General features: G+C 34.5%; 1 protein-coding gene across 1 annotated transcript in view; it reads right to left on the bottom strand.

The window, feature by feature from the left end:
* Positions 1-20,724, bottom strand: part of LOC148597601 (uncharacterized) — a 38,486-nt gene extending 17,762 nt beyond the window's left edge. Inside the window, exons 1-5 of the mRNA XM_088563053.1 lie at positions 20,664-20,724; positions 10,311-10,411; positions 7,891-8,062; positions 5,561-5,841; positions 1,480-3,617 (exon numbers count right to left, since the gene is read on the bottom strand). Coding sequence (XP_088419179.1) covers positions 1,480-3,617; positions 5,561-5,841; positions 7,891-8,062; positions 10,311-10,349 — 2,630 coding nt within the window. The 5' untranslated portion in view covers positions 10,350-10,411; positions 20,664-20,724. The remainder of the gene's footprint in view (positions 1-1,479; positions 3,618-5,560; positions 5,842-7,890; positions 8,063-10,310; positions 10,412-20,663) is intronic.
* Positions 20,725-26,677: the final 5,953 nt, after the last annotated feature.

The raw sequence follows: 26,677 nt of genomic DNA, 5'->3' as shown, positions 1-26,677 counted from the left end.
CCCGTCTTAGACGGGCGTATGCACAATTGATAAAAACGTCAAGGGCTATAGCTTCAAGATGTTGATTTTTTTCTGAAATCTGCCAAAAACATATTAAGAAATATTGAATATTTTTATTGATTTACATTAATAGTCAATGTCCCAGTTTTTAGTGGTTTGGGTTGCTCATTTAGTTTTGTTTCTTTGTACGTCTTATCTTTGTTATTTTGTGGGGTTTTTTTGTCTATTTTTTCCCTGTTGTTATCTTTGGATTATATTCTTTTTATTACCATTCCAATCTTGGTTTCCTTGATTTCTCTTTGAAGGGTGTACAATCTTAAAATGGAATTTTTTTTCTCTTGCATGGCAATACGCATCTATGTCCTCCAAGTGAGCAACAATATTTTTAGAATTGTTATGAAGTCTTTGATATCCACAGCATTTCTATCTAGGATTTCATTTCTTTTGCAATGTAGTAGGATCCTAAACCAGAATAACTGCCTCAGGGGCAGATTAAAAAAACTATCAAGTTCCATGCAAATATTTGCTATTATAGTCAAAATTTAGCACAACAGCAACAGTAACAAACTTTTTCCACAAAAGAGGGGGTCATAACCCCAGAGCCTCTTAGGTTTGTGTGTGACAGAGTATATTTGATGGGATAAATTACAATGTTACAGAACTTAATGAACAAACAGTCAATGAGAATTTATTTTTGTATTTACAAAACAAAGAAAAAACGATGAAAATAAATATACGTAAAGTAGCACATACAAGGTAACTTTGCATGTTTAATGCTACAAAATGTACTTTCCATGTAAAATTTTCCACTTGGCTAACTTGATGCAAACTCTCAAGGGTATTTCTATAGTAATCCTAAATATCAGACAAAAAATCCCACCCATAACCCCTAGCTCCATGTCTTTATGCAACGGAAGGCAGACCCTCTAAAATAAGTATGTCACAGTGGTTGTCACTAAGATGGCAATACATCACATATCATAACATTTTGTTGACCTCCAATTCCAGTTCATTATGTCACCCTTCCAATTAGCCACCCTCAAGTCTGTTTCTAGTATAGAGACAATGAGATAGTTATTAAAAAAATATTTATATATGCCACTGCATCCAATCTATGTTCCTATCTGTCATATATCTCCCCATCCCTCATTCATTCAGTCACCCTATCAATACATTACTCTGTTTTTCACCCCTCCTATCCCTCATTCCATCTATCCCATCAATATCTTGCTCAGTCTTCCAACCCTCATTCCATCTGTTACCCCATCAATACCTTGCTCTGGCTTTAATCCCTCCATATCCCTTATTCCATCTGTCACCTGTCCCCTCTCAATGGTTCTGTCCTCAATGATTTTATCAGTCACACCTTCATTCCTGATTCTATTTGTTACCATTCTGGCTCGTCCTTGTTTCTATCTGCTATCCCTCCAATGTCACAGTCTGTTTCTCCTGTCTAAACAGCCAGAACCCCCTCCCCCCTAACCCTGGGTTTGTAACTTAAGAATGGACTCAACAGCTTGGGAAGTTAGTGTGTCACAAATAATGGTATTCTGTCCATCAGAAGACAATGATGAATCATATACAATAGTATTCTGTCCATCGATCTCAACCTGGTAAATCACCTGTTCACCTTCCACTGTAATCTCTTCCTCTGGGAGATTAATCTGATCGTAAAGCACCTCAACTCCCTCCTCATTCAATATCTTGACTTGTGCTGCAACACCATCATAGTCGTTTTGTTCCAATCGAATAACCTTGATTTCTTCTGGTATCTCCTGCATTTCTGGCTGAATTTCTTGACATATGTCAACAGATGTTTCGAACTGAGACTGCTCCATTTCTCTCTCTAAATCCTCTCCACTGCCAAATATTCTACCAAAATCATACTCCAGAACTTCTATTATATCTTTATTTGACAAATCGGCACTTTGATCAAGTCCTTTTGCATGACATTTTTTCAGATGACCTTTCTTTAGCATATGAAGACGGACTTTTGATGCTGCTTTGAAAGATATATTACAAACTTTACACCTGTATCTAAATGGAATGTGACTATGGCTTTTTAGATGAGCTTTCATTTGAGCGATAGTCTCCCAACGACTACTGCATACTGTACAGCTGTAGAGCCGTGTCTCGTCATGTGTTTTCTGATGTTCATCATGCTCTGTCTGACTTGACATTTGTTTACCACATGTTTCACAGTCATAAGATTTCCAGCCAAAATTATTGGCTTTTTCAGGATGATATTTCAGAATATGATATTTTTTTCCCTTATAGGTTCGAAATTCTTTAAAACAATATTCACATTTGAGGAATGACTGCTTCACATGGACCCTATGGTGTTGGACTAAAGTCTGTTTTAGTTTGAATGACCTTCCACACTGTTCACAGACATACATTTTGTCCAACTTTTCCTGGTGTGATGTCATGTGACGTTTCAAAGAGCTGCTGTGACGGAACTTCATGTTACATACAGAGCATTTGAACCTTTTCTCATCAAAATGGATTTCTCTATGACGAAGTGCATTGCATTTGAACTTGAACCATTTCCCACAGATGTCACACATAGCTGGATCAATCTTGGTTGTCAAAGCTTTACCGTTGCGTCGTTTGTGGGTATGGTAAACATGCATTTTTACATGTCGTATTGACCGGAACTTTTTACTGCATATATGGCAAGGAACTTCGGTTTCGTTTTTATGTATTTCCTCGTGATTCAGTAATGATTTATGTGATTTAAACTCAGCACCGCAGACGTCACAATTAAATCTTTTAAGCTCTGAGCTACAGCCACAGATCTCATTAGCATATACAGTTTTACATTTATTACATGGCGTTAGATCTTCACTACTAACATCATGCATCCTTCTCATATGACGACGAACAAGGAAACATTTACTTCGTTTCACTTGACAAACAGCACAAGTCCAGTGACACAATAACTTTGTTTGGTTTTCATCTCCATCTTCTTCCTCTTCCTTGCAAATCTCATCACCATCCACATCAACATCTTCTTCTTTCAATACATCCTCCTCCTCATCATCATCTAAGAACTTGTCATCATCATTCAGAATAGAGGATTCCTCTGTTACCTCTGAGGTTACCTTACTCTCATTGTCAACATTAACATCTGTAGGTAAAGTTTCACCAGAGTTGTCTACCCTAACAACCTTTGGCTCGCCTTCAATGGAGGTATCTTCCAGACTTATCTCTTGGATTTTCCTTTTAATAGCCTTTTTAGAAGGTGGTTCATGGAAATAATCACTAACATCAACCTGGCTCTTCAAGTTTTTCTTTTCATCAGAACCAGAGTTATCATTCTTTACAGTTTTCTCCTTGTCATTTTTAGTATCTAAAGAGTTACTTGCAGACTTTTCCCTTTTTTGTGGATATCTTCTATCCACTACAGCAGAAGATCTACTTCCTGTCACACCTTCTGAGGTTTCCTCAACTGGTTCTGTTTTAACCATTACTTCTCTATAATCTTCTTGTAACCATTTAGGCATGCTGACTCTCCTCCCACTGCGGGATCGCATCACAGAAGTTTTGGAGGTTTGAGATTTAGACTGGACTGATTCTTGTTTTGATTGCCTCATGTTTGTTTTTCTTGCAGATTCCTACAAAATAAAATTATTTTCAAATAAACAAAAAACTGTATTTATGCACACAAATAAACAGGATAACTAATTGGAAAGAATGAAAAATCAAATATGACCATGAGACCCAAAGAACACCAAGATTTAACGAGTACGTTGAAATTCTTCTGTGCATAAGTTCAAGCATTCTTGGTACAAATAATTATATTTTTGTTAGTCACCTATTCATTATCCGAATTCATTATATACACTGTAGATTTTCTTTACAACTAATTTTTTTTTCAAGAAATTATGAGTTTTTGTGATCAGTGGAATTATATCCCAAATTGTCAGTTCTCCTGAATAACTTCCCCGTCACAAGAGAAAAGTGCAGTGACATTTAGGTAGGAGAAGTCTAAGAGTGAAAATGTTTCTTACATTGGAATTATCAATATTTTTTCATACTACGAACATTTAATAATTCACAGAAATGGATATACATGTAATAATATAGTAGTAATTCAATTTTACTTTTAATTTTCAAATTTTTTCATAATTTTTAGTTTTAATTGCTCAGCATGATAAAATTGTGTCTGACAGTTTGGAATGAGATGCTTCTTTTCATTTGCTCCAAAATTCATGTTTTTTTTTGGGTCAGATTTTGTCATTCACAAGTTGTCACACGTATATTATGTAGAGATCAGTTATTGTATGTCCAGAATATTGTGTGTGCATTTGTTTTTGTGATGTAAGAGTGCTTTGCACAACCAGGCCTGTTTTATCTAATTTAAGAAGAGTTACTGAGTGTAATTTAAGACGTACATGTATTTTATAAAAATGAGTCATAAAATCTTGAACTTTGTGTCATTTCAAGATGAGTATTATGGAGATTAACAAATTGTAGAGGATAATATGCATTCAAAATTTGTAGAAACTACACTGAAAATGTAAGGGTTAACAGTTCTGCCTAACTTGCTACAGCCACAGACGTTGAAACATGAAAGAATAATCAAAGGAACCAAAGTTACAGCAGTAATCAAAATAATGTAATCCAAACACAAAGACCAGACATGGAAAACAGACATTCACAACAAAGAGAATGAAGTAACTAAAATCATACATACAAAATAACAAAAGCAAATGAGGAACTCGGACTCCACTAAAAACTGGCAGCATGGATAAGCATGGTAAGCGTCCTCTGCTATTCTAGAAACACCCGCTGCGTTCCTCTTAAAAAGTCAAGTCTGGGGTAAACAAAAGAGGAAAGGAAATTTATGACACAATGAACAAATCAGTTGAAAGGTTGGGGAAAAATTGGACATGATATATTAACTTGATAAAGCCCTGAATCTGGTTTGCCATTAACTGTTTGGCATAATATTAAATTCGGACAAGCTTGAAAGTGTATATTTATATATACATGAAATAAAAAGGAAATTTTTAAACAATTGGAAGAAAAATATTGGTCCTAACCCCATTTTTGGATTGCCTCTAATTCATAACAGTTGCACCATAGCCCTTTAAATAAAAAAAAAACCTTCCTTCCTTGATAAGAAACCATGTACATTGTAGTACCATTTCATACACACTCATTCCTCTACACAAGGTTTGCCCAGAAAGTAGGAATATTTGCTTTGCACTCTTAATCATGAATGGTTCAAATCATTACCCCAAGAATCTATCCCAGCCAAATTTGGTACACTGAGGTACTTCTACTCAAGTCTAATTAGATCACATCTAATATTTTTGAATTGTTTCATGTGTTTATGTAATTGATTAGCAAATTCAGAGAGGGATGGCACAGACATTTAGCACATTTGCCATAAAAATTAGAAAAAATATACATGTAAACCTTTGTAAACCTGTGTCCCCTATCTCTAATTTTGACCCTTATGTACAAGTAATAAACAGTTTTTTTTAAAGATAACTTTCAAATTTCAATTTCTATTCATTTCTCAAGAGGCATATTTATATGTACAGTGTACCTCTTTTTTTGGTCTCCCACATTTCTTTGGGGCTGTCTTTTCATTGCTTTTCACTATTGGGTCTTCTTTATCAAGTACTTTATCATTGGTTTGTGTCTCACTTCCTTCAAGTTTATTAGCTTCAATTTCATTGAATATATTTGACTCATGCTTTGTATCCCGGTAACTTCTGTCATCATGTTTTTCAGCAGAGCTGTATTGACTGTCTAATTTTTTATCCTGTAGTATCTTAGTTACAGAGTCCTGCTCAGTTACTGTTTCTACATCTGCACTGTACTGGACTGGAAAACAGGAAATACAATCCATGATCGAACAAGAAACACATGTACTTCTGATACTTACTAAATGTACCCTTATCATATGAACTATGTAATATTCTCAACAGAAAAATGCTGTGAAGAAATTGTTTCATCTCAAATTCTGAACCTTGGGTTTCAAGTTAAGTAATAGAAAGAATTACATGTAGCTGTAAGTGACAGTGCAAGAAAAGAAATACATGATGTACAAATTGTACAAAATCAGGATTTTTAAATTACTTTCCCAAATCCAGTAAACTGTATGTACATGCAATTATTTTTTTTGTTGATTCACTGAAAAAAAAAAACAACTTGAAAACTAGTCTAGTCTGGTTTATTTATGGTTCTTGAGTAAAATGATTTAAGTTTCACTGAAATCACAGCAGTAAAATTGATACTTGAACCCACATGGAGGAAAATGAATTCTGAACCATAGTAGGTATAAACAAGTACATGTATGTTAAGCTTGCATGATAATAACATAAGTGGTATAAGATGTGAATACAGTGTACAGCAAAAAAAATCAACTTCTTTTTTTTAAAATTGCACATCATTCTCACAAAGACCTACCTACATGCTTTTTTAAATATTGCACAAAAATAATTTAAAACTACAATAAGCTGTTATTGTCAATATAATGGTGTGTTTGTTAAATATTATTACGACGCAGTTGGTATACTTTCGCTTTTTCCCTTTGACCTTAAAGACGCTCTTCCATGGAAATGCAAGTCATCTGATCAAAATTCTGTTTCCAACTGGCCAAATTACTGATAACTTAGTGGCGTTAAAAAAAAACTGCATTGAAAATTTAAATTGTGTGTCATGTTTTATTTCCTGAATGAAATGTAGAAAATTATAAATAAAAAGAACAAATTTTACTGCATCAGATATTTTCTTTAAAGATAGTACATATTGTACTTGTTTTTTTGTGATGCTTTCACATTTTATATAATAATATGAAATTATGAAATTATCAGTTTTGTGCTACCACTTCAAAATGCACTAGACTGCAGGGGTATATGCACGCAATTGGCATGCATTTTTGATACAATGATGTACACTAAATATCATTGACTTAGCTTAAGGGGTTCAGCAGTTGAAATGCACTTAAAAAAAAACTTTACATTAAACTTTTAACATTGAATTTTCCAAGTCAACAGACCATGACTCCAGGGTAATATGTATAAAATTGGCATGAATTTTTTATGCAATGATGGTAATGCATCTGTACACCAAATGTCATTGACCTAGCATAAGGGGTTCATGCTGAAATGAACTTGTCAGAAAACTTAATGTTAAGTTTGTGGATGCTGCCGCTGCCTGAAAAGCAAAACCTAAGTTGTGTCTTCCGCGACTTTCGTCCCAGGCGAGACAAAAAGACTGTGAGCATTGACCACATACTTGATACCTCAACTTCCCCATTTGATGGCATGCAACTTTTGACCTCCAGATTGATTTAAATCAAAATCTAAAAAAAGAGGTGCACAATGGAAAGATAGAGATTTTGTCAAAGTTTCATTCAACTCCATATAGTGTAGGGGGTAGTAATTGATTCAGAACCCCATGTAACAAAAGGGTGGAAGTACAGAAGGAAAGACCCACCATCACTATATACACCCACTTGCAAGGTGGGGTATAATATATAAAATGTTTGACAAAGTGCAGCTTTATATGACAACAGAGGTCCATTTCACAACCTCCAAAATCAATCCCAGCCTTCCTGGATTACATTCTTTTGATTACCGCTATAACCTTGGTTCCCTTGATTACTCTTTCCTCTTGAGACAATGCATTTTAATGTACATTTTCAAAGAAATAATTCCCTTATACAAATGTGTTCAAGTTATTGTCTGGACGTACTGAAATTTTTGAAAGTCTTACAAAATAGGAGGGTTGTAAGCTTGAAAGAAATTTAAACTTGATAAGTGTGATTTTTCATTGTGAGATATATTTTTGTGGTACTTATTTCCCCACATTTTTAACAGCTAAAATGTTTACATATAGAAATAATGTGCTTAGTTTATTTGTAATTACCTTTGACTAAATTTTTAAACAGCTGTAGGAAACAAGTGTCTACTGAATCAACTACTAGCTGTTGGTTGAGAAAGTCTACACCAATCTGTGAGGCCATACACTTAGATTGTTTGGTCTGGGTGTTGACACTGATGAATACAAACTCTTCATTCTCTGATATCAATGACTGACACTGCAACAGATATATAAACAACAAATTATTTGTAGATTGCCAGAATATATCAGATTAATTGGTACAAGTACATGTACATACTTTAAAAACAGTCAGATTATGATGGTTCCCATGGCAAGTTTGGACATCTTACACAGACAATAAATTAGTTTTATATCATGTACATATGTATTGTTTTACACTCCTTGAAATGTTCTAGTTTTCCATTTTAGCCTTAGTGCATTGTTAATTGTTCTCTTGCTGAGTATTTTTTATGTGTTATTAACACACAATATATTTTTTACCAGCAATAGTTTAAACACTTGATAGAAGCATTAGATGATTATAGTAAACTCATTATTCACCTTTTTTTTGCTATAATTTTTACATATTTTTGTATTTTTATATAAAGTAGTTTTTTTTTTTTTAAATTTTGACATTGTTCATGTTATCATTTTTCATCATTCATCTATCTTGGGCTTAAATGTAACCTATTGGCACTTTTCTATCATGCACCCTAAAAGCATTTGTTTATAGTGTGTTTAAACACACGCTGGGAAAGTTTACGGTTCTTTTACATGCATGCCAGGGGCAGTGATCTCTCTATGGCATCACATTGCCCTGATGCTATATTTTTTACTTGGATGCCATCTAAAAAGAACATCCCATAGGGTCCAAATGTGATGCTTTAATATTTAGATGTAAGATACTTTATCACTATTTTGTTTAAAATCCCTTTGATCTTGCTATATGATAATTTTCAGCCTCATGCCAGACAAGTGAGAATGAAAATTATCGCTAGTTTGTATGTCCCCGCATGACATACAAGCAACAGCGTAGGAATATTTGACAACCCAAATAACCATCTGTTTGTTTATTGCGTATGAAATAATGGCTAATTTGTGGCAATATTTTCTAGTCTACAATGAAAAATGATTAAATACAGTAACTTACCGGATTAGAATGAATATTATTTAACAAATTTTAAATGCTTAAGCAGCTTGACGAGATTAGCATGAGAAACTCCCTCTCATTGAAAAATTAGATTTCAGGAGTAACGAGAATGTTTTTGTCAATCATAGAAAGAACACTGAAGTATGATACAGATAGAAACATTCATTTTTCATGGGTTTGTTGAGTGTTTTGCATGTGTTCAGGAAACATGTGTGCAGGAAACGAGAGTCTAAAGACGAATCATTAAATGATGTTTCATATTTGTTTTCCTTTTTATATTTCTGATTTTCAGTAGAATATATAGCTACAATCCTTGAGATATTTACTTTTCCTGCTTCAGAGCTTCCAGGGGCTTTGCCCCTTTGGACTCACTGGGTTCTTAAGTGGTCCCCAGACCCCTCAACAATCAGTTCACTGCCCCATTCAGAAAACCTTGCTACGGCCCTGATCACTGTAAGTTTGGCCTTATGATCAACATCAAATTTGTCCTGTTTGTTGCAGCAAGATAAGCCACATGACATGTACATGTACAGTATGTACATCTTTTTTATATTTTTCAAAAGCTGTTGATAGTGATATTTGATAGTGATCATATTAAGAAAAAATTAAAAATGCATGAAACATAATGGGGGAGCTCTCAGACTCAGGGATGTTCCCCTCAGCCACAAAAAAAAGTAGAAAGTTTGTAAAACGCATTTATCAATGTTATCACATGTTAAAAGCGGACCCATTATTGTTTCCGCAATGTTGGTCACTATTGTCTTAGTAAAAGCAGAGATAAAGCCCAAATTGTATGTCCCCATAAAGTTTCAATGGCAACTTTAGGTGGCTGCAGCCACCTGAGCCACACAAAAAGTGCATTGTTTGTAGATGCATTAAACATATTAAGTTTCAAAACATTGGCCACTGCAGTTTCAGGGGAGTTGATGTTCGAAATCTTGTTTATGCAGAACCAATGATGGATCTTTGGTGGAAGCTTCAATATACATCATTCCTGCCAAGTTTGGTTAAAATTAGTCGCTGGGTTTTCATGCAGTTGAGCAAATTATGAAGTTAAGGGATGACAGATAATAGATGCAAACTGATGGCATTTTATAAGCTCAATCAGCTGCAACATTCAGTTCAGGTGAGCAAATGCTGTACAACGGGTGTGCTGAAAAATTCTTTGTGAACACCAAGCAAAATATTTTGCACAACTAATTTTCACCAGAACTGAGCAAACAATTTTAGTGACAGATACCACAATACATATAATTTGAGCCTCCCCATGATATTTCGGTGACCATAATAACACATTCTCACAACAAATACTTACAGCCCCTTGTATCTGTTCAAATATTTTTTCTCGTTCCATTATCCTGTTCTGAACTTCTAGTGTGCATGGGTTTCTTAAATAAATCACATCTCTCAGTAAAGCTAAAATAGTTAAGAAATTGAATTAGAAACATCTTCATCAGTTCATTTGACATCAATCTTGTGTAAGCATCAAAGTAACTTCTGTTTCAAATGAAAGCTTGATAGGCTTTGGGGAAATTGAATATAATACAAACATATCACTGATTTCAATAGCTATGTCCTTACCCTAGGACTACCACCTTGAAGAGACCCCAGAGTGCTTGTCAAAAATGCTTGTTCTTCCCATACCTTCAAACAGTACATCCATTCTAAGAAAACACTGGTTGCAAACATCTATTAATGTCCTAGAGAAACAACAGGGGGTCAGTGGGATGTGTGCCATGCTGCCAAAATTTTAGATCAACTTAATCATTAGTAATGTGATCTGACACTAGTTATTTTCAAGCATTTTCAGCCATTTTAAAGCATGCTCTGATAGATTTCTTGTTAGTGCTCTATATTAGAATGATTAATGGAATTCCCATGTGTCTTCTGGAAATTTATTACGAGCAAAATCAAAAGCAGAAACACAGATATAAGGCCATAATTAAAAAATTCATGGATTTTCATCCAATTTTTCTGTAAAATTTGGGCCTGGTGACAAAGTTTGTTTTTCCTACAGTAAGAATATTCTCAGACTTAAGTACTTTTATAATCTTTGTGGCACAGTGCCGAGGGTTTAATTATGTGATCTACTTTTTGTAAGACGATGCTAGAAAGTGCAAGAATGTCTTTTGCAATAAAGTGTTGGAACACATTCAACAAGGACAAATCTTTAGTTTTCAAATTAGTCTACATTTCGCAGCCATATAGAAATGACAGTAAGATAACAGATTAATAAAATTTTAACATTACATTTGCGCTAGAACCATCGAAAGAAATTCCTTTTAAAGCATAGTAGCAGTTTCTACCTTTACTACAAAAATTTGAAGTTCTGTCGTATGATTTGAATTGCGAGTTCAATTCAATATGTAAATATGTTTGACTTTCTACCACAGGTACAATGTCTCAACCTATTTTCCATACGTAATCTACAGGGGTAGGTCTAAAATTCAATAAAAAACGAACAATACAAGACTTTGCACTGAATCGGAATTGCCACTTCCTAGAATAATTGAAGCAGACATTCAACATACTTGTACGTTGGACAGTAGCCATGTTATTACCGATGCATGATATATCATCTGCTAGGCCCGGGGCACAGCTAATAATATTAATGATACTAGTATTAGGATTTGAACGTTCAATATCATACAATAAATCGTTAATAAAAACTAAATACAACAAACCTGACAAAACCCCACCCTGTCTCACACCTTCAAATACTTCGAAAAAACGTGACTGGTGCTGATTTACTCCAATAGCACTATGCGTTTCAATGTGACAATCGTCAATGATTTGCCACAATTTACCTTTAACTCCTAACTGAGTAAGTTCATACATTAGATCCTTACGCCATTCTGTGTCGAATGCTTTCTTACTATCTAAGAAAGCAACATATACACGGTTCGACAATTCTAAATTATAATATAGAGTTTCATTCAAATTAAAGGAAGCCATAAGGCAACTGAGACCTTTTTAGAAATCCCTGCTGCTTAGGGTTCGGAAAAATTCTGTTTTCAGATATTACACCTTCCATTCGTGACTTTTAATTAAAATTATCTGTTTAAACAATTTTAGAGTGCATGGAAGTAAGCTTATTGGACGATAACTGTCCGGTGAGTTCTTCGGTTTTCCGTTTCCCTTGTATAACAGAACGATAAGTCCTTTTTTCAAGACTTCCGGATGTGTCCACAAGAAAATACACAATTAAAAAAAAAATGTCAGGAATTGTACAACCAGATCTCCACCATAAATAAAATGTTCGTATTGAATACGGTCACACCCACCAACTTTCCAATGCTTCAAGTCTTTAATAAAGTTACTGACTTTGTCTTCTGTTATAGCACCACCAGTCAACGTCCCACTTTCTAATGCCAAGTTTTTAAGATCAAGATAGGACGATTCTACTCTCTACGTCTTAATTGTCATTTGAGGTTTCGTTATAAAGGTCAGCAAAGTATTCTCTAAAGGAATCAACAACTTCTGCCGGAGAATTACTAACTTTCTGGTTATAAATAATTTCAGGATAGAGTATACTTTGAGATTGTTTTTTACGCTTAACAAGTTTCCAGAAGAAGTGGATATCACACTCAGCGGCTTTATTAATGTCATCATATGTTTTGCGTATATATTCATCAGCAGGTGCCTGCTGGACCCTTCTAAAGTCACTTTTAGTGTGTTTATAATTTTTGTAAGTTTCAAAAGTCATACTTCTAGGTCGCCCACTAGCTATCCAAATCTGACGCATATGCCTCTCTCTATCATGAGCGGCTTTGATGTTGGAGGACCAGTACAGGTAAATTTTTTACAAAAATGTTAAAATTTTGTGCAATGAGTTTGTGCAATGAGTTTTGCACCTATGACACATATATAAAATCCTGTTAGTAGGTACATGTATCTTTAGGCCGGAGAAGTTTTATTCAGTTTGTGCCAGTGGATTTTTTTAATCAGCTCAAATGTGTACATTGAAATGCACTTGAAAATTAATTGTGGTGTAATGCTTAATTTTACTTGTGCACACTCATATAACCAAATACCTGAAGGTGTAATAGAAACATAACCCAATAGGGTACCATAATTTGTGACAAAAGTAATCAATATTTAAGTTGGTTATTACAATTCTTTTAGTGAATTTCTTTTTTCTTAAGATAAAGCCTCTTAACTTACAGAAATATCTTATCAATATTAAGTTGTTAGATTATTATGAACTTCCTGGCTTTATTCCTTGTTGTTCCCTATATTTATGATATTAATTTGGGTTATGGGTTGTTGCATCAAAATTAGAAAGAATAAAAAAATGGCTGTATTAATACAACAATCAGGCTAAATGTCAAGAATTTAATTACTTACAACTATAAAAACAGCTCTGACTTATAATAATTAATTTCAACATTTATTGAAAGAGTAATCAAGGGAACCAAGGTTATAGTGGTAATCAAAAGAATGTAATCCAGGGACAAAGACCAAACATGGAAAACAGACATACACTGTACACAACAAAGAATGTAAAGTAACTAAAATCATACATACAAAGTAACAAAAGCAAATAAGCAACTCGGACTCCACTAAAAACTGGGAGCATGGACCAGGTGCATTGTATCAAAACGAACATATTGTAACTAAGGAGAGTGCAGCTGTCGGAAATCAGTCTGACTTATAAGCGGGTCAAGGCTAGGTTCCAGAATTATTTGACAGAAATGGGGGTCCGACTTAATAGGGGGATTGACTGATACTCAACTATAAAGTAATTTTTCAAGTTTTGTGGCGCTGGAGAGTTAACCTGGTTCTGCAACAATATCAAGATCATATGACAATTGCTTCATATTCAGTCCAAGCAATAGTAAAAATATGAATTTTTTAAGTTAAAAATCCTTGTAAAGATTTAAATAGAGGTACATTTTGTTTTTGATACTGAAACTGATATTAATGTCATATTTATCAATTAGTTTCTTTCTTTGTAAAAGTGCTTGAACAGCAGTAAATACATTCAGTGATTTTTGGGAAGGGGCCCAGGGCCCATGCAATTGGGGAAAAAAGCGTGTAAACTCGCTAATTTGGGAAATGATACATAAATGAGAAACACTACAGTTCCCTCAGTATTGAAGATTGCAGATCTCCTTTGGAAGACAATTTGGATACAAGAGAGACTGAAGAAAAGTGTGTACATATATATCTCTCACCAAATATTCATCTCAATAATGCACATTGTTTTCTTTTTTCATTAGTTTCAAACATTAAAAAAACATTTGTCATTTGAATTTAATAATATATTAAAATTTAAGTTTTCTTTCATGTTGATTTTTTAAGCCAAATGAATCTAATTTCTGACATTAAGCACTATCAGCTGAGCAGTTTTTATTTTTTTTAAATAGAACTTGGAATTATGAGACATCACCACAATAGCAATTGTATTGCCCAGTCAGAAATATTCTGTTAACAAATTGTATGGGTCATTTTTCGGCTTGTCTGTTAACTTTTTTTAGTCCCCTTAAAGTGCAACAATGCCATAGAATTGAACAGATTGCAATGTAATCATAAAGGCATTGATAGTATAAGGAAAACTAACGAAACACCCCGAAAGATGATCCAAATGTAAATAAACAAAGTATGATACGGAAGAATTTTTACAACACGATCGCAGTCTCAAGGCGACCGGACGTCTACTGACAACTGAGAATTTTACAACCAACTATTGGGATTTTTAGAGCCTTTTTCTTATTGAGAATGGGGCCAAAATTTGGACCTAAAATAAGGGTTGGAAAATCACTGACATTTGTAACATGAATAACAATATTTTATATTTTATTTCAGTGTTACAGCTAGGATTTCAAAAGGGTAGGAAGCAGGTCTTCTACAAGTACATGTAAGGTTTACAGTCATACATGTATGAATATATACTTTATAGTTTTTTCACTGAATTACATGTAGTATAGGGTTAAGTTTATAAAATAAATTTGACAGAGCTTCATGACATTTCTTGGTGCAATTTATGTCTAACATGTAAAATCTTATTAATTTTAGAGGGCGCACACCTGCCACGCCCTTGTCTGAATTCACCTCTGGAATTACATTATTTAATGAGATCTGTTTTATCTTGTTTCTATGACAGTACATTTCACCAGTTTGGTCTGAGAAAAAAAACTCTCTACTTCTGTGTAAATAAGAGACAACATAGTAGCTGTACTCATTAAATATATAATGATAGATGTTCTTGACTTCCAATTTCATAAGGCCCTTTGTTCTTTAATAGTCAGGACTCAGGTTACTTTGTAGCAAAATATGGTCAGTCGAAATTATACAAGAAGATGTCTAATACAGAAACTCTCTAGTTAAATGCTTTTTTTTTTCATGAAAAAAATGATTGTCAAAGAAATCTATAAAAATATATCTAACAACTCTTCCAAGTCTCATACATTTAAGTCATTTTCCTCAAAAATGAATTCCTGAATTTAAGTAATCAAATTCTAGCGGAAACCCAAGGACAAAGACATGGAGAAACTAAAAACTAACACACACTGAAAACAATGCTTGATATTTTGGTCGAGAATTTCTTTTGGGTAAAACATTCTTTCAGGATGCACAGAACCAGAATGATGGTACGAGACCACAATTATCTGCCCTTAGCTTTTCGTTGTATACGAATATAGTTCCTATAATAATAGGGGATTTTTCAAAAAATTTTTAGAAACACTTCCTTTCAGAATTTCTCATACTTTTTGTGCTCAAATGGAAGAGGAATAATGAAATTATTTTAGTAGATGTGTTGAAATGAGAAATTTGACATTTAGGTTGTGATTTGGTGAGGTCAAAAAAGGTCAAGTTTGTGACATCCAGAAGCCATTTTGGGTCATTTTTTAGGGTATCTCTGTGTTTATGCATAAAATTTGAAAAAATAATGGTAAATTTTTTTATATTTTTTATATAAGTTGTTGGAAGGTTCAAATTAACGTCCCTGAAAATCTGAATTGAATTGCGCCGGTGGAATTTTTTTAAATTACAGAAAGGCTATGAAGAAGACAGTGGGAAAATTAATTGTGGTTTCGTGCCTAATAGAGAGGTATGTTTGCATACAAAAACAGCTGATATGGCTACATTTTTATACTGGTGAGTATTTTTATGTTTCATATGTGTAGTAGAGGTACAGTACTATTGAAATATATCAAATTTACTATATTTTGAGGAAATTTTGCATAATTTAGCCATTTTTCAAAAGATAGGAGATGGATATCTCAAATTTGGACTTTTTTTGTGGTTTTGAGGAGTACCAAATCCTCGTTTTGAGAAATATTCCTACTCAATCTTGCTTGAAAAAGTAACTTTACAAAATGGATGCCTTTTTTCAGAAGTATCATCAAAAGCTAGAGGAAAAATGTGCCCTTGGGCTAAATGGAGAGTGTTTTATTTGGACAGGGTCATGTACACCAAGTGGCAAATATGGGGTCATAAATTGTAGATTTCCTGGTGCCATTGGGTGGAAATTATTATATGTGCACAGGCTTGCATACATGATACAGCATAGGGCTGCACAGTTAGCAGCTGTTGATGTATCACACCTGTGCCACAATACCAAATGCATAAATGTAGCTCATCTGGTGTTGGAACCACATGGTATCAACAACAGTAGGCAAACATGTGTGTCGAAAGGGGAATGTATAGGTCACATTGCCCCCTTTCCCCCCTGTTTAGTGCACCTTAAGATGCCAGATAATAATTTAGGTATTTTAATGGATTTAAAAGAAAATGGGCAGGGGAAAGTGTTCATTTATTCATTAAATTTCATTTTATTCGTATCAATATAAGAAATCTTTTTGAAAGATTTGGGTGGTCCTTAAAAGGACCTTTGATTTTTTTAAGCTGTCTGTCTTTTACTTAGGCATCTTCTTCTTGCAGTATGCATCATGCATCAGCTCATCTGGTACAGGATCTAGTTGCCCTTTTACATAGTCTGGTCTCTTTTTGTGGAGCTCTTTATGAATCTTGTGTTCCTCCAGTCTGACAGCTGTCTGTTGTAACCTTCTTATCTTTACTTCAGGTTTCTGCTCATAATTCCTTTTGTAAGTATACTCTCTGTCCATTTTATCAAAGAAGGTCTCACAGTCTTCGGACACTTTAATGTTCAACTCTTTGCTTTTCATCTTGGCTGATGTACCAGGTCTGTTGTTGGTCCTGTGTATTGCAGAATGAAGTCTGCCTTCCATGTTTTTTCCATGAGTTACATTTTTTGGTAAACTCACACTCAATGCACGATGAACTCCTTCATTTTTATTTGTTGTGTGGAACATTCTCATGCTATTGACTGCTTCCTCACTAAGTATCATTTTCAGTAGTTCTAGCAGTATAATTTCATCAATTTCATCTATTTTCAGCACAGTGATGTTGTAAGTGCTTAGGTAAAAGGATCTAGTCCACCAGTTATCACTGACTGTACCTTTGCATACCACAGACTCCTTCAGGCAAGATGAACAGTCTCCACCATAACACTGGACTGTAGTTGAAAGGATGGTAGGTAATTTTTTACATACTTTTTCTGTGTCCTTGTTATATTCATTCATTAACTGGTTCAATATCATGGAACTGCGACACTTCAAGTCCAGGCTAAACATTTTCTTCAAGTCTTTGTTCTCTTCTTTAGTTTGTCCATGAAACATGGTCTCACTAAACTCAGCTCGCATTCCCGCTCGGAATTGATGTTGGCTTAGATGTACTGGGTCCGCCAGTCTCTGCACTTCCCACATAGGATACAGTACATGTATGGCATCTTCTACTCCTTTAGCGGAACGTGCATCTCCATCTGTTGTGGCATAACGGATAAGCATACCTTGCAGTGCAAGCTGATTTCCAATTTCTTTTCCCATGGCATATTCTGATATTGGTATAGTTCTATGAAGGGTAGCAGTACAGTCTTCATGGCCTGGGCACTCTGCATCAAATCCCTTTCCTCTGAGCCAAGCTCCCTTCCAACATAGCTGGTTTAGTGAAGATGATGCGACTACAAACTGCCATGGAGTATTTTGTTCAATCGCAAGCATCTGTGCCTGTGATGCATTTAACCCTGGTTTCTTCCTGCTGGACCTTGTTGCAGTTGGGTACCTGCCATCTAAGGTCACATCTATCACATTTTCTGGTTGTCCCTTCTTTTTGTTGTATGCCTTCACTTGTTCAACCTTATCTTTCATGTCGTCCTTGTTCTGCTTTACCATAACTTTAGAAATTCGGTCGGTGTTTCTCTGCATACCACTCTTGCATGGAGGTGGAACACTTACACGCGCTAAAATCTCCTGGGTCTTGGTGCTTCCTATTGGACTATCTAGTCCTGCTGAAACTAGCGCAATGTTAGTACCGGCTGGATTTGGCCCTGGCTTGTTGTTTTCAACTTCTGAGTACAACTTTGCTAGTGTTGGAGTCACAAACCAACAGTTTGCACACCGAACTCTGTACATGATACAGGCACCCCATTTTCTGTCACTATGTGGCTCCATCCATGGCCTCTTACAAGTTTTTGGTGTTTCCCTGTGCTGTTGGTACGCCAAGTTGAACATGTCAAACATCTTTTCACTCTCAATAATATGAGAATTATTTGATGTCACCTTTTCTTTGTCTGCTTTCAGGAACCGTGGCCGCAGGATCATACTGGATTTAATCACACCACTTCCAACTTCTTTTACCACTTGTGAGCTGTCAGTCCTGGATACGGAATCAGCTTTGATGTCGTCTTGTTGGTGATCTTGCAGATTCATTCGGATGTAAGCTTTTGACTCTTCTTCATCTGATGAAACTGCATTCTCAAAAACGAGACCTTTCGACCACGGAGTATGACCTTTCTTGAACCGTCCAGCATTACTAACCTTGTGGCTTCCTGCTAGACCAGTTTTGCCTTTGTTGTGTGGAGTATTACCATCAGTAAACATATTTGAATCTTCTTCTTGTATGGTTCCGCAACAAAATTTGGTATGATTTTAGTCTCGAAAGGGCTACTATTTGTACTTTTTGGTTCTTTTGATAGTTTAGGTGAGAATTTCTAGATGCTGACAATGTTTACTTAGTTCTAATAAGGCTCAGGGTGCAGTCTTTTACTCATTAGATCAGATAATTTGATCCTAATAGGATACTAGACTGCCCCCTGAGTGATGGGGGGTTTTCAAAGAATCATCAAAGGAAAGCCAATATGGTGGTTTAATTCCGTATTATTGATAACAAATATTTGATTTGGGATTGTTTTTGTACTTTTTAAGTAGATACTAGTAAAAAAAAATAAAATGCCTTTAGAAAAAAAAAAAAAAATTAAATTGACCATTTTTGCACCACTATATTATAATTTTCGTTCTTTGAGACCCAAATGTGATAAATCAATTTTGTTTTCTTTAAAATGTGAAGAAAAAAACTTGCTGTGATGAAAATTTCCTAAAATACCTGTGTAATTATTCAAAAATTTTCTTATCTGAAGAACTTTATGTATGAGTATGCAACCCTGAGCCTTTAGATTATTGGTCATATTGCCACCTGTAGAAAATAATTATTTACACAAATACTTTTCAACTTATCAAGAATCTGTAAATTGGGGCTGTTTTCTGAATTATTAAAGTAATTTACAATATTTTTTTCTATATTTTTTATGAAGTAGAAGTATTTTTAATTTTAGCTTCATTTGATTCAATTCTATTTTTTTCCATATTTGGAATTTGAAAAAAAAAATTAAACCACTTTAAAACTATTTTGATAAAAGAAAATTTGTAATTCAAATACTATAATTATCCAAGAGAAAAAAACACTTTAGTTTGTGAAAATATCTCCAAAAGTAAAAAAGTTATTGCAATATTGATAAAAGTGGTCATATCTAACTTTTGGAATTTTTCAGATAAGAAAGAAGAGCTGCAAACAGTTTTGGGTAGCTGTCTTTGAAGCTGGTTTGTGGACATGATAATGAGCCGATTTGATCGAAACTTTGCAGAATGATTGGAAATATGATGAAATAACAGAAGATGGTTTTTTATTACAGTATTTTAACTTTAGCGCATCTAATAGGTACGAGACCACAATTATCTGCCCTTAGCTTTTCGTTGTATACGAATATAGTTCCTATAATAATAGGGGATTTTTCAAAAAATTTTTAGAAACACTTCCTTTCAGAATTTCTCATACTTTTTGTGCTCAAATGGAAGAGGAATAATGAAATTATTTTAGTAGATGTGTTGAAATGAGAAATTTGACATTTAGGTTGTGATTTGGTGAGGTCAAAAAAGGTCAAGTTTGTGACATCCAGAAGCCATTTTGGGTCATTTTTTAGGGTATCTCTGTGTTTATGCATAAAATTTGAAAAAATAATGGTAAATTTTTTTATATTTTTATATAAGTTGTTGGAAGGTTCAAATTAACGTCCCTGAAAATCTGAATTGAATTGCGCCGGTGGAATTTTTTTAAATTACAGAAAGGCTATGAAGAAGACAGTGGGAAAATTAATTGTGGTTTCGTGCCTGATAGTTGATCGGAAATTATCTTATAGTGTTGATACAAGACACAACGACGCGATAGGTTATATTCATTACATGTCGTCACACAACCACACATTTTTTAAAGTGAAGTCATTGAAAAGAAATGAAAAAACGCAGACATAAATATGAGGCCTGTATCTCACAGAATTGTTTGAATACAGTTAAGAAAAGACCAAACTTACGAAAATTGCAAATGGCACCTAGTTTTCTAAATCAAAAACAAAATCGGAGTTGAACTGTATATCCGCATTACAGAAGCCAGAAAATTTATCCGACTGGAATAAATTAGTCTACGTTAGAAAAAAATTATTTTCTCTACGACAATAAAGAGGTAAAAACTAGTATTAAAATGTTAGAAGTTTAAGTGAATTTTATTTGGGGTAAGTAAAATGGTTTTAGAGCTAATTTTTTAGTGTGTGTTTGTTCTGCTGGTTGATTTCAAAAGCCCAGTCGTATGGCAAGCCAAAGTGGACAAAAATACCTATTTATAAATATTTATAAATAATTATAAGTATTTGCTATTGAATCATAAATATTTATAATTGAATTATAAATATTCATAATTCATTTATTAATATTTATAATTAATTTATAAATATGTTTAATGATGTTATTTATAAATATCTATAATTCAATTTAAAAAAATTATAAATGATTTATAAATAATCATAGATGAATTATAATTATCAATAATTGTCTTATATTTTTAAACATTTATAATTAATTTATGAATATTAATAATTCATTCATTAATATTTATAAATCATTTATAAATATATATAATTGAATTAGTAATATTTATAATTATTTATAAGTAGGCATTTTTGTCCACTTTGAATTTAATTAAAAAATATATAATTCCTTTATTAATATTTATAATTCATTTATAAATATTTATAATTGCCATATTTTAAATATTAATAAATGATTTTTAAATATTTGTAATTGAATTATAAATATTAATAAATAATTATTTATAAATATCAATAAATATGTACTTTTGTCCACTTTGGCTTGACATACAGTCAGGCTTATGTTGTACATGTACTGTTTCAAATGTACCGACTTTAAATAAAATGTACTTGACTTAACTTTTTCAAGACTTGACTTGTTGTTCAAGTAAAAGAGCACCAATATAAAAAAGTGCATAGATGCAGAAATAGCATAAACACCCTTCCCATTTTTTTAAATGATTAAACTTATTTCCCCCTGAAACTCATTTGGAAGGTCATTCCACATATTAGCCGTGCCATTTATCAGTGAATGTAGACTATATCTGTTAACATGATAAAATTATAGTACCATTGTACCAAAAGGTATAAGAATTGGCTTTTATTGTTACTTGATCATGTATGTATGCAGAACTTTTAAATTTATTGATTATCTTGAAAGTTTCTCATGCCATAAAACGCAGCCTCCTGAATCTCAATAAAGGTAACTTAGATTCACAAGCAAGTACAATGTCATAGGAACTGTCTGTGTCGTTATAGACGACCTTAGGACCCTTCTTGTAATTTCTCTACTTCCTCCGTGCTACATGTACCTTCTCCACAAGAATGCCAATCTAAAGGGCAATAGTTAAAGTTCGACAATAAAAATGAATAATATTTTGTATGCTTTTAAAACAATTTCATTGGCTCAACTAGAACAAATGGGATATGGCACAAGTTATCAAACGTAGGAGTAATCAAGGGAACCAAGGTTGTAGCGGTAATTAAAAGAATGTAATCCAGGGACAAAGACCAGACATGGAAAACAGACACACACGACAAAGAACATAAAGTAACTAAAATCATACATACAAAGTAACAAAAGCAAATGAGCAACTCGGAATCCACTAAAAACTGGGAGCATGGACCAGGTGCACCGGTAGGGTAAGCGTCCTCTGCTTTTCTATAGAAACACCCACCGAGTTGCTCATAAAAAGTCAAGTCCGGGGTAGGCAAACGAAGAAAGGAAAACTATGACCCGTTGAATAAATCAGTTTTCATGGTGCTGATGGATGCACCATAACTATCCACGAGTTCACGATGACGACCATAATACTTCTGTAGAGATGACTTCAATTTTGTAGCAACATAACCCTGTTCCAGAAGCCTATTCATCACGGCAGTGATCGAACCACCGCGAGGAGTTGTTAATTGAAACCCAAAAGTTTGTACTGAAAATGTTTATTGTCAGACGTGAGGTGATTTCAATAATATTATATATGGATTTCGCAATATATAACATTTATCTATTCGCAATCAGAAACGCAATATTACGCAACACTTCAACAATAATCCATGAATGAAATCTCTTTGATACTGCATATAAACATCTACGTCAAAACTGTAAAAAATACAATAAAATTGTGTGAGTACAAAACCATGTTCATGAAGCATCAAAACAATATGAAATAACGCACAATTTACCATGAAAAATTACGATAAATTCGGTTATAAAGTATTTCTAAAAAAATCAATAAAATAATTACTTGGAGCCTCACGTTTATTTACCTGTCAACAAAATCGTAAAAACCAAACTTGACAAAGTACTTTTTAACTTGAAATATCATAGAATTAAGCTGATTAATTATAAATCTACGCAAAATAATGAGATATGGATGCATACGATCAAAATACGCCAATTCAAAAGAAAATGTATGTGTAAACAATCGTCAATGTTGTCGTTCTAAAAATAGTTGTTCAAAATCAATAACATTCCAATAAAAATGTACTCACGATTGAAACAATGATATGAAAACATTATTTACACTAATAATATTACGATTTCATACCTCTTTGGGCTTATAAACTCTAAAACGTAAATTAGTTTCGTCAAAATTGCAAATGGCGTTAAGATATTTCAACGTGTCTATTCTAAATACGGAATCGTACCGGATTAAAATTCCGGAAAACAGTTAACATTTACACTATTTGTTAGAGTTCTAGCGCGATACAAAAAGTCTGCGTAGTTTCGGCAAGCTCTAGCATAACGTGTGAATTGTGATATGAATACTCTATACGCAGGAGCCGAAGGGATGTTGCCACAGATGAAAGGAAAGTTGACAATTCTGAATGAAAAGTCATCACGTTTGTCGTAAAGTTTGGTCAATAGTTTTCCTTTACCATCGATTTCTAAGTGTAGGTCAAGAGATGAGGCTGACTTCACAGTGTCTGTAGTGTCCTTTATCTCAAGTTCTTTTGGGTAGAAGCGATGTATCAAATCCCTGAAATTAGGATTGTTTAAAGATAATACGTCATTTATATAGGGGAAACTGAGATTGAAGGATCTAGCCAAACGATATTCTTTCTTTCTGATCAGATCGGAATTAAGTCTTCTCCCATGAATAACAATATTACACAAATCATACTATACAAGGATATATAGTGACATGCAAAACAAAACAACTGTCAATTGAATAAAATAATATAATAAAAACAAGACAAAACAAATGATCCCAAAAAAAATGCATATACATTTTATAGATATCCATTCAGTAATGAAGCCGAACAACGGAGTTGTGAGAGTATGAATTACGTTTTCGTAGACCATATTGGAATAATATGAACATGGAGTTGTTTTTGAGGATTTATATACCACTTGGGTATTTGTACAGGTCGATCTTGGGGTGGCTCGTCTACCGATGAATGGGTTGACCACCCGTATTCTCGATCCACCATGTTATTAATAAATTCCGTTCGATGCCTTCACAATTAATGGTTTGGTGGTTATGAAGAAACCACCGCATTCGATCAATTGCCTCCTCAATGCTGGTGGGACGAATGTTTGAATCGTAGCCCCTTCTTCTTTGTCTGCGGCCCCCTGGCAGAGTTTGAGTATCGCTTGTTGATACATGCGGGGCTCTGGGATCTAAAAGCCTTAGTGGTTAGAGTTGATATGATGTCTGTCCAGTCTTCAAGGGATTCCTCTGGGGCTTGTCGGGCATTAATTGTTAAATTGTACTTTGGCCGTCTCGGGGAGTTCTTTATACCCATTTTTTACCGTTTCTCTAGCTTTCTAAGTCTACATAAGCCATATATGATTGCGCTCCAGCTCTAGCCAGTGCATAGTATTTATTTGCTGACCCTTAAAGGGCCCAGTGAAGCTGATTCATGCACTCCTGGGGGACCACTCATTCACCTCTGAGTACCGTGAAAATTTTGCATAAAAGGCCTTAATTTGCTGCATGCTGGATTTCCCATAATATGTCAGAGCTTTTGGTATTGTGGTCGACATCCTTGCCGGTTCCCCTTCCCCTACTATCCTGTCCCCAATATCTCTACCCTGAGGTGTAAAACTTGTCCATCCTGGGTAGGGACCCTTATTGATTCTACTTATGGGGCCTTGTCTCTACAATTCCTCCCAATATGGGGCCTACCTTTTCCAAAATCTCCACTTTCATCCCTATACAAGTCTCCTTGGGGTTTTAGCCTTCCCTGTAAAGGACCCCTTCCTGTCTGACGATACCACCTCGTTCAACTTAAAGTTGGGCTGTCACTGTCATATTTCATGCTCCCTGTAAATATATCCATTCTCGACTTTCTCTCCTCCTACTACAATTCTCATATGTTATGGGGTGCCCTAGTGACAAGGGAGCTGTTGATGATTATTATTGGTCGACCTCAGTATTACTTGCCTTGATATGCGAGGTGTGTGTCTAGGGCCAGGGGTGGTTTACATGTGGGACAGGGGGTAGGATGGAATTCAGTACCAGGAGTACATTTGTAGCATGGAATGCAGTCATGTTCCCCACAAATCGCCTATCTCTGCATGGTGATGAAGGGGCTCTTTCTCACCATGAACTTTCCTCCTTCCCTAACTATTCCTTATATATACACCTCGTACATGGAACTCGGTGCCGGATAACCCTGTTGACCTGGCCTAGGCTTTGACTTTACTTATTCATCACTTCTCAGTGGCGGATCCAGAGTTTACGTAAGGGAGGTGTGGGAGGGGGGGGGGGCAAACAAATCTGGACAGGATCACCGGTGAGGATCACGACGCGAGTGTTTTTCTTGATTTAACACGTACAATATTTCAACTTTATTTTTTGGTTCCCCTGGATACGCCACTGCTTCTTCTTGTACTGTTTCTCCACTCTTCCATACCCCCTTCACTCCCTTCCTCGTACAGGGTTAAGTTACTCTAGCATTGCTATAGGTTGTCTGGCAAGCTATTTTCTGACTTGGTGCCGGGCCATCCTGGTGGGGTATGGAGGAACGGAATTCAAACCTCTTACGTTGTAGGAATTTATAGGGGTAAAGTCTAACATGGCCACCGACTGTGATGTTATTCTCAAATTATACGGAATCTGGCTGAGATCATAGAATTTTAATGACCCTTTTTACTCCCTAAGCTCAATAATTTATCCTTGTTAAGCTGAAGTATTTACCTGCTTATGTTTTCCCAACCCCTGGGAACTGAGAAAAAGGACGAGTTCATAATCTTTCAATTAAATGCCAGCTGGATCTGTTTGATAGACTTGTCAAGCTAATGTTACTGTATGGTTGTGGAATATGGGGCTTTGGTAATATTGAAATTGTAGAAAAAAATCCATTTGAAGTTTTGTAAACTTCTACTCCGAGTTAAATCAACAACCCCTAGCTCCATGGTTTATGGGGAACTAGGAAGATGTCCTTTAGTCTTAGATATTAAAGTAAGAATGCTTTCTTTTTGAATGAAACTCTTAAACGGTCCAGAACAAAAATTAAGTACCATTACTTATAGGTTGATAATAAACCTACCAAACACGACATCTTTTTCGTCATTTTGGCTTAAAGGTATTGAAAACATTTTGAATGAATGTAGCCTGCAATACATATGGCTCTATCAATTTGTCTACAATTGTAAATGACTAAAAAGCACTGTTGAAAAAAAAACTCTTCATGACCAATTCATCTAAAGTTGGTATTCAAATATTGACAATGGTGCTAAAGCATTAAATTACCGACCGTTAAAAAAAGATCATGGTATCGAAAAATATTTTGATATACTTAATGATAAAGATATTGCAACGTTATATAAATTTCGACTCATGAATCATAAACTTCCTGTTGAAAGTGGGAGATGGAAAAATGTATCAAGAGATAACAGAATCTGCCCTTTTTGCAGGGACGGCAATATAGGTGATGAATATCATTATATACTAAAATGCAGGTCCTTCATGATGGAAAGAAATATATATATAGATAAGAAGTTTTTAGTGAATTGC

The sequence above is a fragment of the Perna viridis genome, chromosome 15 (genome assembly GCF_037379345.1).
Source record: "Perna viridis isolate PV_CMFRI_1.1 ecotype Kerala chromosome 15, ASM3737934v1, whole genome shotgun sequence".
Taxonomy (NCBI): Eukaryota; Metazoa; Mollusca; class Bivalvia; order Mytilida; family Mytilidae; genus Perna; species Perna viridis.
The sequence above is the reverse complement of the archived record's forward strand: the minus strand, read 5'-3'. Positions and strand labels throughout refer to the sequence as shown.